Genomic DNA, 16,294 nt, shown 5'->3' with positions numbered 1-16,294 from the left:
TTGCCCTATTACATAGTTCTTAATATATTTATAGTGTGATAGTAACTATATCATCCACCTTATTGTTCAAGCCACACAATTTTTTTTTTTTTTTTTTTTTGAGATGGAGTTTCACTCTTGTCACCCAGGCTGGAGTGCAATGGCGCAATCTCGGCTCACTGCAACCTCTACCTCCTGGGTTCAAGCAATTCTCCTGCCTCAGCCTCCCAAGTAGCTGGGGTTACACGCATGCACCACCATGCCTGGTTAATTTTTGTATTTTGTGTAGAGACAGGGTTTCGCCATGTTGGTCAGGTTGGTCTCAAAGTCTTGAACTCCTGATCTCAGGTGATCCTCTCACCTCGGTCTCCCAAAGTGCTGGGATTACAGGCGTGAGCCACCACGCCCAGCCGCCACACAAATTTTATGCTTCACTTCACCTCTCCCTAACCAATCCACCCACCATTTAATCAGATACCTTGTCCTGCCCCTGTCTACCTCCTAAATATTGCCCAAATCTATCTACTTATTCCCTATTGCTACCACCCTAGTCTAAGCTACCATAATCTCTTGTCCCATATCTACTCTTGATTCCTTCCAAATAATTATCTACACTGTGGCCTGAGTGATCTTAAAATGCAATCTGATCATCACACTCCTGTATTTAAAATCTTTATTGGCTTCCCACCATCCTTAAAAGAAAAAAATCTTTAGCATACCTGAAAGCTATGTATGATCTAACCTGTGTCAACATCTCAATCTTCATTCCATGTCACTTCTCTTCCTTCTCCTTCTATCTCCAACCTACCTAGCTGTCAAGTCCACACTACTCAGGGCTCTGTTACAAGCACTTTTCTTCTTCTTACTACACTTTTCCTTCATAATCTCAACATACTCGTAATGATTTTCCCAGTGTTGTTCTCATTAAACTACGCTGTCATCATGGATAAGCAGTATATCTGTCTAATTTACAGGTGAATCTCCAAAATCTAGCACATAACTTGAATGGATGAGTACATACAGAAGAGGGTAGAAGAAATAGGGAAAAAGAGAGTAAAAAAAGGAACTAGAAGATTCATCAAGTAAGCATTTCTAGTCATTCACATGTGCTTAAAGGAAAAAAAAAAGTTCTTTTGAGAATAATTTTTTAGGTCCTAGAAAAGTGTTTCAGCTCTTGGAATTATCTAAATGAAGAAAAAGTTTCAGGCCGGGCATGGTGGTTCATGCCTGGGGTGGTTCATCCCAGTACTTTGGGAGGCGGAAGTTGGTGGATCACTTGAGTTCAGGAGTTTGAGAACAGCCTGGGAAATATGGCAAAACCCCTGTCTCTACAAGAAAGAAAAATTTAGCTGGGTGTGGTGGTGCGCACCTGTAGTCCCAGCTACTCAGGAGGCTCAGGTGAGAGGACAGCTTGAAACTAGGAAGTCAAGGCTGCACTGAGCCAAGATCATGCCACTGCACTCCAGCATGAGTGACAGATTGAGACCCTGTCTCAAAAAAGAAAAGAAAAAAAAGAAAAAGAAAAACTTCCAAACCTGACTGAAAATTATATTACTATGCCATAATGATGTAACATGTTACATTGTAGGCTAAATAATATTACAAATTTTTCAATTGGAGAACTAAATAAAATATAAATAAGCCATGGAAAAATAAATCACTGTAAAAAAATTCCTTGACATTTACTTAGTCTAAAGCTAATAAATAGGTTAAAAGCATATTTTTACTTTAACTACTGAGGACTGACTCTGATACTGAGTATTATGAATATTTACAGAAAAATAAGCCAGAAATTGTCTTCAACTTACTGTGATTTACTAAAACATTTCTAAAAAGAATTAGCACAATAATCCCACTACTTTGTAATAACAGATACCATCAAAGGCCTGTTCTTCACCAGACATTGTGCTATACAGTTACGTAGATTATCATTTAATTCTCTCAAATCTACAAGTAAAGTATTACCATTTTAAGGATAGACAAAACTGAGAAAGAAATTAAGTAACATGCCCATAGGTGCAGAGGTAGAAAGTAATATAACTGGAATTCAAACTCAAATATATCTACTTCTTAGGAGTTTCCTCTATGAAACTATCTTAGAGTTTTGTCATATCTTAAAATTATCTAATTTCCTAATTTTTTAAATTTAGCATTTCTTTTAGGCATACATTTCCTCTTTCCTTTCATTGGAATTTATTTGCTTATTTATAAAGGAAATAAGCATTCATAAAAAATGACAACTAGCCAGGCATGGTGGGTCACGCCTGTCACGCCAGCATTTTGGGAGGCTCAGATAGGAGGACTGCTTGAGCCCAGGAGTTCAAGACCAGCCTGGGCAACATGGCAAGACCTCATCTCTTTAAAAAAAAAAAAAAAAAAAAAGTTTAGCCAGCGGTACGCACCTATGGTCCCAGCTACACAGGAGACTAAAGTGGGAGAATCACTGGAGTCTGGGAGATTGAGGCTGTAGTGAGCTATGATAGCACCTGTGTGCTCCAGCCTAGGCAACAGAGTGAGACCCTGTCTCTCAAAAAAAGAAAAAGAAAAGAAACTATATAGAAAAATATACACAGTAATATAAAGACATTTATTTGCCACTAGTGAAATCATACTATAAATAAATGCTAATTGTAAATTGTCTTTTTAACTTAGTAAGACATGTTCATATTTCAACTTCAGCTCTATTTCCACTTTTTCAAAATGGCTGCACAGAATTCCACCATATGGATATAACATAATTGGCTTAAGCAATTTACCTATTGATTAACATTTAGACTGTTGTTTTACTTAATGGTTGCTTAGTTAGTAGTATTTGGTTGTTAAGCAAGTTGATCCTTCATGGCTTTTAATGAATTAACAAAACAGTTGTGTTGAATGAGATAACTGATTTCCAAAATCCATGATACTTATTTTCAAGTATTTAAGTATCATTCCTAGCAATCTCTTTATCCTAAAGTTACACAGAACTAGCTGGTGATGAACTTTATCAAAATTTACATCTCCTAGCTGCTAGGAAGCCACTTTACTTACCTCTTTGTATCAGTTTTCTCACTGGCTAAGTGGTGGCTACAAAATCTGCTCTACCAACTAAATAGATTTTTGTGAGGATCAATTACACTCTGAAAAATTAAAACTAAAAGTAAAAAGTATTATACAAACATGGTGCTATTTTAAAAGGCTCCCTTAACAAATAAAAAGGGTAATAAAAAATTACATAAGCTTAGACATTTCCTTAAAATATCTAATAAACTTAATGTTTCTTTCAAACATCCTTAACATGCAACATTTATCCCCACATACAGAATGCTTATTTATATTGTAATATCCAATAAGTTAATTTTTGTTTCCATCATCCTTAAAGAGCTAAACACTTCAGATATGATACATAGAGCATATTTTTGTTAGTTTATTTTTGCAAGGGAAAAGATGATCTTACAAAAGTTTCAAATAGTACAGAAAAGTAATGAAGTAAAAAAGTTCTTCTCCACAGAGATAATCACTAACAAAAATTCCTCACACACCCTCCTGGATAATCTCTGTTTAAATATGCATGACACACATACTTATTTTATTATTTTTTTTAATGCAAAAGGGACACTACATACCTTGTCTGTTATTGGTGGGTTTTTTGTTTGTTTGTTTGTTTTCTTGAGATGGAGTCTTGCTCTGTCGCCCAGGCTGGAGTGCAGTGGCGTGATCTCGGCTCACTGCAACCTCAGCCTCTTGGGTTCAAGCAATTCTCTGCCTCAGCCTCCTAAGTAGCTGGGATTACAGGTGTGCACCACCATGCCCAGCTAATTTTTTGTTTTTGTATTTTTAGTAGAGACAGGGTTTCACCATCTTGGCCAGGCTCATATTGAACTCCTGACCTCGCGATCCACCCCTCTCAGCCTCCGAAAGTGCTGGGATTACAGGCGTGAGCCACCGCGCCCGGCCTGTCACTGGCTTTTTAAAAATGTTCACGTAATAGACATCTTTACATATCAGTACATATAGATATCGGTATCATATTTTAGAAAAGAAAGAAAGAAAATTCTGTAAATATCTGTAAACAGACCTGTTTTGGATGCACCACCTACAGAATTCATCCTTCACTCCATCAGAAATATTGACCTTAACCGTCAGTACCTTCAAATTTTCTCCACGGTTAATTGCCAGAATCTGAGTGCAAACATAAGGCAAAGACTAATAATCCACAAAATATATGAAACAAATCAGGCGACTATGTAGCTGACAGCTATATGAATTTTTTACTCGTTTATTAACCAAGAATACATTTTAAAATAATCATTTACTTACACTTTTTTCAAGTAACATACCTCCCACATAAGGAAAACCCTAACATGCTCTTAGAAAATAAAATGCAGATACAAAGCCTATCTATCACATTTACAAGAAGAGACTTTGATGATCTAAAAATCTCATTTCAGATTCTACTAATTGAAAATTTTTGATTATCTGGAGTTGGAAGGGTATACTTTTTATAATTTGAAAAGATAACCTGTGCTAAGATAAATACAAACATGTAAAATCCTAGGTGCAATATTTAGTAGCTACAAATTGTTACCATCCATTGAGCATTACTAATTGTAGAGCCTATCTAAGCACTTTAAATATATTATCTCAAGTAATCCTTAGAGTCACCAGTAATGTATTATCTTCACTTTATATAATAATTTTTCTGAAACTAACTTGTTCCAAATCACAAAGCTAGCAAATAGCAAAAAAAGAATTTAAACTTCAGATCAATCTGTCCATGCTCTTAATTAAAATATTAAAAGAACGACTGTCTTAAAACACATTAAAAACACTCCTTAAAGTACAAACAAAACCAAAACAAGCAGAAGAAAATAATAAATAATAGGGTAAAAATAAAATAGAGAATAGAAAAGCAATAAATATCAACAAAACCATAAGTTGGTTCTTTGAAGATATCAACAAAATTAACAGACCTTTCGCTAGACTAATCAAGAAAAACAACAGGAAACACTCAAACACCAAGATCAGGAACAAAAGAGAGGCCACTACTAAGGACCTTATAGAAATAAAAAAGATTATAAGAGATACCATGAGCAACTGTATGACAAATTAGATAACTAAGATAAAATGGACAAATTCCTAAAAGATACAAACTACCAAAAACAAACCAAAAAGAAACAGAAAATCTGAACACACCTATAAAAAGTATGGACACTGAATTAGTAATTTGAAAATTTCCCACAAATAAATGTCCAGGCCCAGATGGCACCACCATTGAATTCTACCAAACATTCTAAAAAGAATCAATATCCATTCTTCACAAACTTTCCAAAAGATATTAGAGAAGGAAAAACTTCACATATATTTCTATGAGGCCAGTATTACTCTGATACAAAAACCAGACAAGACTTCACAAGAAAACTACAAACCAATATCTCTTATGAATATAGATGTAAAAATCCTCAATAAAGTAATAGCAAACCACATCCAGAAATATATAAGAAGGATTATACACCAAGATCAACTAGAATCAATTCCAGGAATGCCCAGTTGATTTAACATCTAAAAAATCAATTAACCTAACACATTATATCAATAGAATAAATAACAAAAATCCTATGATCATCTCAATAGATGTGGAAAAACATCTGACAAAATCAGGTAGCCCTTCATGATAAAAAACACTCAAAAAACTTGGAAATATAAGGAAAGTTCTTTAATATGAGAAAGGGCATGTGCACAGAAATCTCACAGCTAACATCATATTTACTGGTCAAAGACCAGGAACAAGACAAGTGTGTCCACTCTCACAACATTGTACTGAAGGTTCTAGCCAGGGAAAAGAAGGGAGGCCATCAATATTGGAAAGGAAGACGTAAAACTTTCTCTATTTGCAGCTAACATGATCTTATATATAGAAAATTCTAAGCAATCCACTACAAAACTATTAGAACTAATAAAGAGTTCAGCAAAGTTGCAGAACACAAGCTCAACAAATAAAATTAATTTCTACATACTAGCAATAAACATTCTGAAAATAATTTTTTTTAATTCCATTTATGATACCACCAAAAGGAATAAAATACTTAGGAATAAATTTAACAAAAAAAGTTCACAACTTACACGGTTGACCTTTGAACAATACAGGTTTAAACTGCATGTGTTGACTTACACGTGGATTTTTTTCAACCAAACAGGGATTGAAAATACAGTAATTGCAGGATCTGAAACCCACGCATAAGGAGAGCTGATTTTTCATATACATGGGTTCTGCAGGGCCAACTCTGGGACTTGCATATACATAGATTTGGGTATATGCAGAGATCCTGGAATCAATCTCCTGTATATACCAAGGAACAACTGTACTATGAAAACTACAAAACATTGTTGAAAGAAATTAAAGAAGATCTAAATAAATATCCATGAACATCCCATGTTCAGGGATCAGAGGGCCTAATATTGCTAAGATGGCAACACTCCCCAAGTTGATTTACAAATTCAGTGAAATCCCTATCAAATCCCAATTGGCATGCTTTGTGGAAATTGGTGAACTAATTTTAAAGCACATATAGTAATTCAAAGGACTGAGAATAGCCAAGTCAATTTTTAAAAATAAAAATAAACTTGGAAGATTCCCACTTCCCAATTTCAAAACTGACTACAAAGCCACAGTTATCAAGACAGTGGGGACTGGCATAAGGATAGACATACAATGGAATAGAATTGGAGTCCAGAAATAAACTTATACATATAGTGTCAACTGATTTTCAACAAGGGTACCAAGATAATTCAATGAAGAAAATCCAATCTTTTCAATAAATCATGAATAACTAGAACTAACCACATGCAAAAGAACAAAAGTGGACGGACCCCTACTTCATGCTATACATAAAAATTAACTCAAAATTGATCTTAGACCTTAATACAAGAACTAAAACTATAAAATTTCCATTAAAAAAGGAGAAAAATTTTATGACCTCAAGTCATAAAGCCTTCTTAGATATAACACCAAAAGTGTAATCAATAACAAAAAACTAGATTGAACTTCAACAAATTTTAGTTTTTGTGCCTCAAAGAATAGTATCAAGAAAGTGAAAAGAAAATGCACGGCATGGGACAAAAATTTTTGCAAATCATATGTCACATAAGGGTATCTAGAATATATTTAAAACTCTTACAGCTCAACAATAAGGAGACAAAACCCAATTTATTCATTTATTTATTTTCTTAAGAGATGGGGTTTCACCATGTTGGCCAGGCTGGTCTCGAACTCCTGACCTCAGGCGATCCGCCTGCCTCAACCTCCCAAAGTGCTTGGATTATAGGCGTGAGCCATCGCGCCTGGCCACAACCCAATTTAAAATGTACAAAAGATCTGAAGAGGTATTTGTTCAAAAATTATATACAAATGACTGATAAGTACATGAATAGATGCTCAGCATCATTAGAGAAATGCAAATCAAAACACAAAAAGATGGACAATAAATGTTGGGGGGGATGTAGAGAAATCGGAACCTTCACAAACCGCTGGTGAGAATGTAAAAATGGCATAGCCACTCTGGAAAATATGGCAGTTCCTCAAAAGGTTAAATGTAAAGCTACCATATAACCCAGCAATTATACTCCTAGGTATATATCCAAGAGAAATAAAAACATATGTCCACACAAAAACTTAGACACGAATGTTCATAGCATTATTCATAATATCCAAAAAGTAGAAACAACCAAAGTATTCACTGACTGATGAATGGATAAGTAAAATGTAGAGAATCCATATAATGTAGTATTACGTAGCAATAAAAAGGAAAGGCATACTAATACGTACCATAACAGACAAACTCTGAAACCATTATGCTAAGTGAAAGAAACCAGCGGCAAAAGTCTGCATATTGTATGATTCCTTTATATGAAATGAACAGAACAGACAAATCTATAGAGATAGAAAGTTGGCTGCCTAGAGCTTGATGCCAGGAAATATTCGGGAGAAAAATGGCCTAAAATTGCTTGTGGTAACGGTGACACAACTGAGTGAATTTACGAAAAACTATTGAACTTATAAAGTTCTAATGGTTGCATTAAATGCAATATGAATTTTACTTCAATAAACCTATTAGAAAATTAAAACACTCTTTTCTTAAAGCACTCTTTAATACCAATTATTAAGATGATAAATAGTAACACAAATTAACCAAATAATTTAATCAAGTTAACAGCCTACCTTAAATATTTGCTAGTCTGTAACTATATATTTATGTATATTATATATTAAAAATTAAACAATATCACTTCAACATATATTCAGATTTTTCACTAATTCTTAATGGCTTTCTTCCAATTACTCTTAATGAATGGGGTTTTAATAAACTAAGTTCTCCCTTTACAGGACACAAACTGATATTTTAACAATTTTAGCACATTTCCATGAGGATCTCTAACAAAAACTTAGACTTCCTATCTGTGGTGAAACAAGCTTAGAATAATTCAACTTAATATTACCACAAAATAATTCTACCGTGAAAATTTCTCAATTTGTGCTTCATGTTGAAAAGAATGTCAAAAGATAAAAAGCGTATTTTTTTGTAACTTTAATTTAAATTTTAAAAATATTGAGTAAAATTTTAAATATCAAACAAATTGTCAGAGTTTTAAAAAAATTATATAGGGGACTTTTTTCTTTTCTTATATACTTGAGAAATTTCTAAAGTAAACATCAGCAGAAATAGAACAATCACTTAGAAATAAATGTTTCGGCTGGGTATGGGGGCTCATGCTCATAATCCCAGCACTTTGAGAGGCCAAGGCAGGAGGACTGGTTGAGCTCAGGAGTTCAAGATGAGCCTGGGCAACATGGCGAAACCCCAACTCTCAAAAAATACAAAAATCAGCCAGGTGTGCTTGTGCATGCCCATAGTCCCAGCTCCTCAGGAGGCTGAAGTGGGAGAATGCCTTCAGCCCGCAAGGCGAAAGTTGCAGTGAGGTGGGATTCTGCCACTGCACTCCAGCCTGGGTGAAAGAGCAAGATACTGTCTAAGAAAAAAAAAAAAAGTAAGCTTACATAAAACAATATATTCAATAATACTGCATAGAACTATCTATAAAGAAATAAATTGTGAATATAAAATAAACTTCAGTTTGAGCTCAGCAGAGACTTCCGTATTTGCTATAGGTTGTGCCAGCTTAGTAAACAGAAGTTCTTCATACAAGAAATTTTCTCTAATAAATTAAGTAGAGTACAACAATATAGAGGAGAGTTATTTCATTCCGATTTACATAAGTATACCATAATATCACAATACATTATTGGAGGTTTTTTGCTCTTTTTCACCATACCTAGTAATGTAATACGTCAAACTTACAAAAAATCCTGACACACAGGAAGACCCATGGTGGAGAAGGGAATAAGGTAACAGAAATAATAAAGCTTGGGACAGAAACTGAAATTGAAAGTGAGTAGCGGGTTAAAGCAGAATTATTGCAGATGGTGACATTGAACAGGAAATAGGTAGTTAAGACACAGGAAATTGCATGTCAGTAAAAAGACACACCAATAAAGATAAGGAACAGAAAGTCCCATGAGAGAATGTGAAGACTGAGTTACAAATTCATGTGGTAGAAAAGATCACACTAAGGACCAATTTGAAAAAGAAAGAAAAAAAGATGCAGCTGGAAGAATTTACTAAGCAGCTAATAACGGCTATTCCCACAGTACTTGGAGAGAGTTCCACAGTAATTTTCCTTCACCACACTGTCTTTCATCATTTGCATTCATTTCTGTATTCTGTGATACTGTGCTGGGGTTATCTACATAAAGGCTGAAAAGTAAGGTTCACATTTAGGACATGAGGTCTCAGCACTATAGGAAATGGGAAGCTGTTTTTGTTACCTAGCATATCATCACTCCGGCCTGTACATGATAAACTAAAAAGTTCGTAAAACAGCAGTGCTGTTTTTCAAAACTGACATTTCCAAAATGCTCTGCTTTCCCAGGCCTGAATACTGTCACACCCAGAAGCCTGTGTCAATCATAATCTTAAATTCAGTCACTAACTCAGAATGCCACATTTGCTACACACACTAGTTAAAATGCAGAGCCCAACAAAATATTTTCAAGCAGAAATTAGAAGGCTAGGTTTTAACAGAATAAAAGCATTAATGTTTTTCCAAAGTTGCAATAAAATTAAATCAACATAAAAGGTGGACAAAATAAGACAGAAAAACTACTTCTGCAAAAGGAATGTTAGTATAGTCACTGGTACTGTTAAAAATTATTTTTCATTATGTTATACCTGTATCAGTAGACTATAATAACTACGTATGTAAAATTTCACTGTACTTTCTTTCAAATTATTGAAAGTATGTACTTCACCTGATGTGGTAAATATAGTGTACACAAAAGTAAAATTGACAACTTTAGATATAATAGTGAAACATTTCAAATCTTTAAATGGGCAAGGGCCATGTTACCTCTACACCCTAAACAGGACCCAACATAAAATAACCTTTCAGGAAATATTTGTGGGATAATTCAACACTCTTCATGTCTTGTTACAACAAAACAAAAAATTTTCACATCTGTGTCATCTTAAATGAAAAACAATTACTTTTTTATTTTTTTAAGAGGCAGGGTCCCACTGTTGACCAGGCTGGAATGCAGTGGCTATTCACAGGAGCAATCCCACTACTGATCAGCACAGTTTTGACCTGCTCCTTTTCTGACCTGGGCCAGTTCACCCCTCCTTAGGCAACCTGCTGGTCTCCCGTTCCTGTGGGGTCACCATATTGATACTAAACTTAATGTGAACACCCAATCGGCATAGCGCACTTCAGCCCAGAAATCCTAGACTCAAGCAATCCTCCTGCCTCAGGGTCCTGAGTAGCTGGGACTACAGGCATGTGCCACCATGCAAAACAATTACATTCTTAATGATGAAAATTAAGTATTACATGAAAGGTTAGGAATACTAGTTTTTTTTCTATTATTCTCTCTTTATAGCAGTAAAATGCAGATAGGAAGAAAAATAAATTTTAAAATTATTTATTGAGAAATTCCGCGTTTGAAAAACACTGGCAGTTTCCTAATTTCAAATCTCCCCCTCCCTTTCTCAAAAAACTATAAAACCAATAAAGAAAATAAATAAAACACAACATAGGACCCACCTCTTTGCATTTCTAGGAGACAGAGAATTATACTGGCATCAGATTTCTCAAATATAACATACAAAGGAAGCCAACAGCAGAGCAACATATTCAAGAAACTTAAGGAAAGAAAATGCAAACAAAAGTGATTATACCATGCCAAGCTATCCTTCAAGTGTTAAGGCCATAGAAAACAATTTTGAATGTGTAAGAACTCAGAGAATATTGTACACATATACCCTTCTTCAGACATTCACTAGAGCAGAAGTTAGCAAACTATGGCCCATGGGTCAAATCCAGCCTGCCACCTGTTTTTGTGAATAAAATTTTGTTGAAACACAACCATGCTCATTCATTATGCATTGTCTATGACTGATTTTGTGTTACACAGCAGTTGCGTAGTTGCAACAAAAGCCATCTGGCTCACAAAACCTTAAATATTTGTTCACTGGACCTTTACAGAAAAAGTTTACCAACTGTATACTAGACTACAGAATAAGTTTCATTCACTCTAAAGGCTTTGGAAAGCTCTGGCAAAAGGACCAAGGGCAAGCATTTAATATAATTGTAGGGCTGAGATTAAAACAAGAGTAGGGAGAGTGGGGTCAATTTCCTTTAAGAAAGCACAGGTTGCAAGGCAATCCTAATACCAAAGCAGACTTCAGGATAAAAAGCATTAAACAAGGTAATAAAGAAAACTTTATATAACGTTAAAAGCCACACTCCAGCTCTGGAATAGAATGAGGAGTGTGCGATACAGTATTTTAAAGATGTTGTTAGGAGTGACATCACTGAAAATTGTGGAGTAGGGAACTCTAAATTCCATCCCTCCACAAAGGTAACTGGTAAGGTAGCAAAAACTGTCAGAATTAACTTTTTCGCAACTATGGAATCTAATAAAAATTTTATAACAACGAAAGAAACACAGAAAGAAGTTGCAGAATTTCTGTAAGAGAGCACTTTTAACGTACCCCAGTCTCCAGCTCAGCAGTGGCCTCTGAAGATGACAGCCCACGTTCCTAGGGCAGGTTGCAGAAGGAGCAATATGGACCTTATTCTCAAATAACTATGGTTGTGTGTTTTGATGTCTGGTGTGTCCCTGAGGAACTGACTCAAGGGCTTGTCTTTATTTCACATGCCTTGGAACTTACTCAGGACAGAAGAAGCCTCCCAGGTGGCCTTTGTCAAAAGTACTTAAAGGCAAATGTATTAGCCCCAGCCATGAGGGGTAAGGGATAACACGGGAGCAACTAACACAGAGACCAAAAAACCTGTGAAAAAATAAACTTGGAAATAAGATATTTGAGGGAAAAGGGGCTTTTTAAAATTCCTGGGCATGCTGAGGGCTAGGTGTATGCTCTGAAAAGATCTGAGGGAACCTTAAGCTTTCACCTCTAGATGAACTTTGGGCTCCATGCAAACAGGAAGAAAAGGCTACGGCAGAGCTGTTAATGGCCTCACTAAGTGTTGAAGGAGTGCCCCAACAAAGTGCCAATCTGCAAAGTCTGGGAGAGTTTGGGTTTTTTTCTTTTAGGGGATTTTTTTCTTTTAGGGTTTATTTTGTTTTTGTTTTTGGCTCCAGGCATTTAGGGGAATCTCGGTTAAATAACTAGATGGTTACTAAGCTAACAAGGGAGACCTCAGTGGCCACACATAAACAAAATTTACAAAAATACTTTAGAAAAGTCACTAGAGCAAACCACCCCCAAAACAAGCAGCAACAACAAACACTAGGGAGGGGAGAGAATCTGATTTCCAGAGTTACCAAGTTATAAAATACAACATATCCAGACTTTACCAAAAAAAAAAAAAAAACTGTCCATGAGGAAGCTTAGACATTGACCTTACAAAACAAAGATTTTAAATTAACTCTATTCAATATGCTGAATTCAAGAAAATCATGAACAGAGACCTAAAGAAAGCCAGGAGAATGATCTTTCAACCATATAGAAAAGTAAGAGTTAGAAATTATAAAAAAGAACCAAATAGAAATTACGGAGCTGAAAAGTACAATGACTGAAATAAAAATGTGCCAGGGGTTCAACAGCAAATTTGAATACAAAGAATAAATCAACAAGCCTGAAGATAGGTCAAATGGGAATATACAGTCAGAGAAAAAAGAAAAAAATAAAGAAAAGAAAGCAACAGAGGCTGAGACCTGTGAGACACTATCAATCATGCTCTCTACATATAATGGGAGACCCAGGAGAGGAGAGAAAGGCGCAGAAAGGATATTTTTTAAAATTATTATGAAGAATTTCTTAAGTTTGATGAAAAACATTAATCTACACGTCTAAGAATCACAATAAACTCCAAGTAGGATAAACTCAGAAAGACCCATGACAAGACACATTATAATCAAACTGTCAAAAGATAAAGACAGAGAATCCTGAATGCAGCAAGAGAGAAGAGACTTGTCATGAATAAGGCATCGTAAGATAACCAGCTGATTCCTCATAAAAAACCATGGAGGCCATACCATAAGAGTGGATGGTATATTTAGTATTAAAAGGGAAAAATTAAAAACCATCAACCAAGAATTCTATATTTTAAAAAACTCTCTATAAAAAAATGAATGAAATGTTTAATGGGCATAGAGTTTCAGTTTTGCATGATAAAAAATTTCTGGAGATTGGTGGCACAACAATATGACTATGCTTCCCATTACTGAACTGTATGCTTAAAAATGGTTATGATGGTACATTTTATGTTATGTGCATCTTACCACAATTAAACATAAATTTTTTTAAAAAGGAGAAATTAAGATTTTCCAGAAAAACAAAAACTAGGAAGTTTGTCACTAGTAGACCTGCCTTACATGAAATATTACAGGAAGTGCTTCAGACTGGAATGAAAGGGCACTAGATAGTAACTTGAAGCCATACAAAGAAATAAAGAACACTAATAAATGTCATTATATATGTAAATATAAACGCCAGTATTACTGTATTTTTGGTTTTTATCTCCTTTTTGCCCTATATAATTTAAAAGCCACATTCCACAATGTAGATATAGCCTACGACTACACTTAGGAAAAAAAATTAGTAAACTGAAAAATGAAATTAAAACACTGAGATACAATGACTGATTTATATAAGTAAATGAGACCTCTCACACTTTATTCTAAATCAGATATCTCATATTTGTATTTCACATGGAAGAGATCCAGAATTGAGCTCAAATATAAGGATACTGGGAAGCAGAGTCTAACAAAAAGATCACCAGCCAAAAAGTCAAGATACCTAAAATGTTATATTGTCAGCACTGCTAATAATTCTTAGTGTCACTTATTAACTTCTCCGGGTCATTACTTCCCAATTTGTGAAGCGGCAAGGATATGACAATATTATAAGAATTTATATAAAGAAAAAAGAAAACAGTTGACATAAAATTATTTAAATTCTTAGTAAAGTAGCAGGCAAATCCAAAATATTATCATTATTACTATATCAGCATGCACATGCAATTTCTTTATTTACCTGATGATGGTGAATGTTTCTTATGTTGCAGGAAAAATGCTGGTAGAGCAGAAACTTATCAACATCTTTCTCATTTACCTTTTTTGAGGATACTTTTGCCAGAGATGACTGGATACAAACATGTCTCTTCTGGCACCTGTTCAGATACACAAGTGTTCAAAAAACAAGCAGTTATTAATTTGTGCTTTAGTAAAGAATACATAGAAATAAGGATAGCAAAAAAAGTTAAGCCATTACCAAGTGAGTTTTTTTAATGATGCCCAGCTATGAAATCGATATTACTACCCCATCAAAAGGACTCTTTGCCTATTCATACTAGCATAGTCCTCCAGATCTATTTATATATCTACTCAATCTCCCCATAAAATGCCTAAATGAATTCAGAAACCATCTGCAATTATGCAAAAGATCAAAACTATCTATAGAAATCAAACCAATAGCTCTGATCTAAATATCAGACTTTTCTAATCACTAAGACAGTCACAGTCAATTAAAAACTTAAAAAAAGAGAAACAAAAGGATGTGTCAGGACAGCTTCCAATAACAATTTATAATACTGAACCAAATTTAAGTGGCATAATTACTTATAAAAACACATTTTAAAACCTGAGCAATTATTTTGCTTCAACTCATTCCTGCTGGAGCCACTGAGAAAATACAAAAGTTCTTTCTAGCAACAGTAGTCAACTAGGTCATCTCCTCCTTTCCTCTCCTCTGCACAGCTCAAACAGCTAGATATGTGGAGGGAGAGAGAGGAAGAACAAACCTCTAGCAGAAACCTGTCTTCTGAGACACAGCAGAAAAAGAACAAAATAATATAAAAATAGGGTTTTTAATTAATGTGTTTTTTTAATGATGCATAAAATCCATAAGCCCAAGAAGGCTCTAGGTCAAAGATCTTTAATGTCTGATAAATTGGGACTGTGATGCCATAGATAAGCTGCTCTCCTCAACAGCTAAAAATCATTTGGAGGTCAGTACTTTTATTCATATCTGATATTACATATTCTCAAGTAAAGCCAATCACTGGTAAACACCAGAAACGAGATACTATAAAATAAGCATACATCACAATCAACATGTTTAAAAAGCAAGGCCACTCTAAAGGACATGAATCTCTCTTCGTATATATTGTGTAAGGCAATGGTTTTTAAACTCATCAGGCCCCTCCACCGAGATGCCTCAGTGTAAGGAGGGTGAGTAGGCAGAGTTCCAGGCTCCCTGTCCAGAATTCAATTAAAACAACTTTACTTTTATCTGTTTTATATATTTGGGGTCTGTTGTTTGAACAAAGAGTTCTGCTACTTTAAAAAAAAAGTCTGAAAACAAAGTTTTTAATGAACATTGGTATTAGCACTAACCGTGTGACCCTTAACAGCATGAGTCCATAAAGCAGAAAACTCCATAAAAGAGATACTCACAAGTTCCGAATGAAGTCAAGCGTGTCTTTGTCTTTAGCAATCATATCTGCTAAAATATGCTGCACTCCTATTTCAATATCCTGAAGCGTTGAAAGCCCTTTAGGAGAAGGGTAAAAAGGAAAACAAAAACAAAAAGTATAAGATTGGTTTTAAATACTGTAACTAAATCACAGTAAATTAATTCCAGTCAAAATAAAACCTTAAGTTGACAGTCTTAAGACAGAAAGATATTGCAGCAGTATACTAGCTTCCCTTTGTAACAAAAACAAGTCTCCAAACGCAATAATACAGACATAATAC

General features: G+C 34.8%; 1 protein-coding gene across 1 annotated transcript in view; it reads right to left on the bottom strand.

The window, feature by feature from the left end:
* Positions 1-16,294, bottom strand: part of SRBD1 (S1 RNA binding domain 1) — a 230,130-nt gene that overhangs the window by 171,834 nt on the left and 42,002 nt on the right. Inside the window, exons 8-10 of the mRNA XM_008976238.5 lie at positions 15,995-16,091; positions 14,574-14,709; positions 4,037-4,140 (exon numbers count right to left, since the gene is read on the bottom strand). Coding sequence (XP_008974486.1) covers positions 4,037-4,140; positions 14,574-14,709; positions 15,995-16,091 — 337 coding nt within the window. The remainder of the gene's footprint in view (positions 1-4,036; positions 4,141-14,573; positions 14,710-15,994; positions 16,092-16,294) is intronic.

Source organism: Pan paniscus, chromosome 12 (genome assembly GCF_029289425.2).
Source record: "Pan paniscus chromosome 12, NHGRI_mPanPan1-v2.0_pri, whole genome shotgun sequence".
In the NCBI taxonomy this organism is placed as follows: Eukaryota; Metazoa; Chordata; class Mammalia; order Primates; family Hominidae; genus Pan; species Pan paniscus.
Note: the sequence above shows the minus strand (reverse complement) of the source record. Positions and strands in the feature narration are given on the sequence as shown.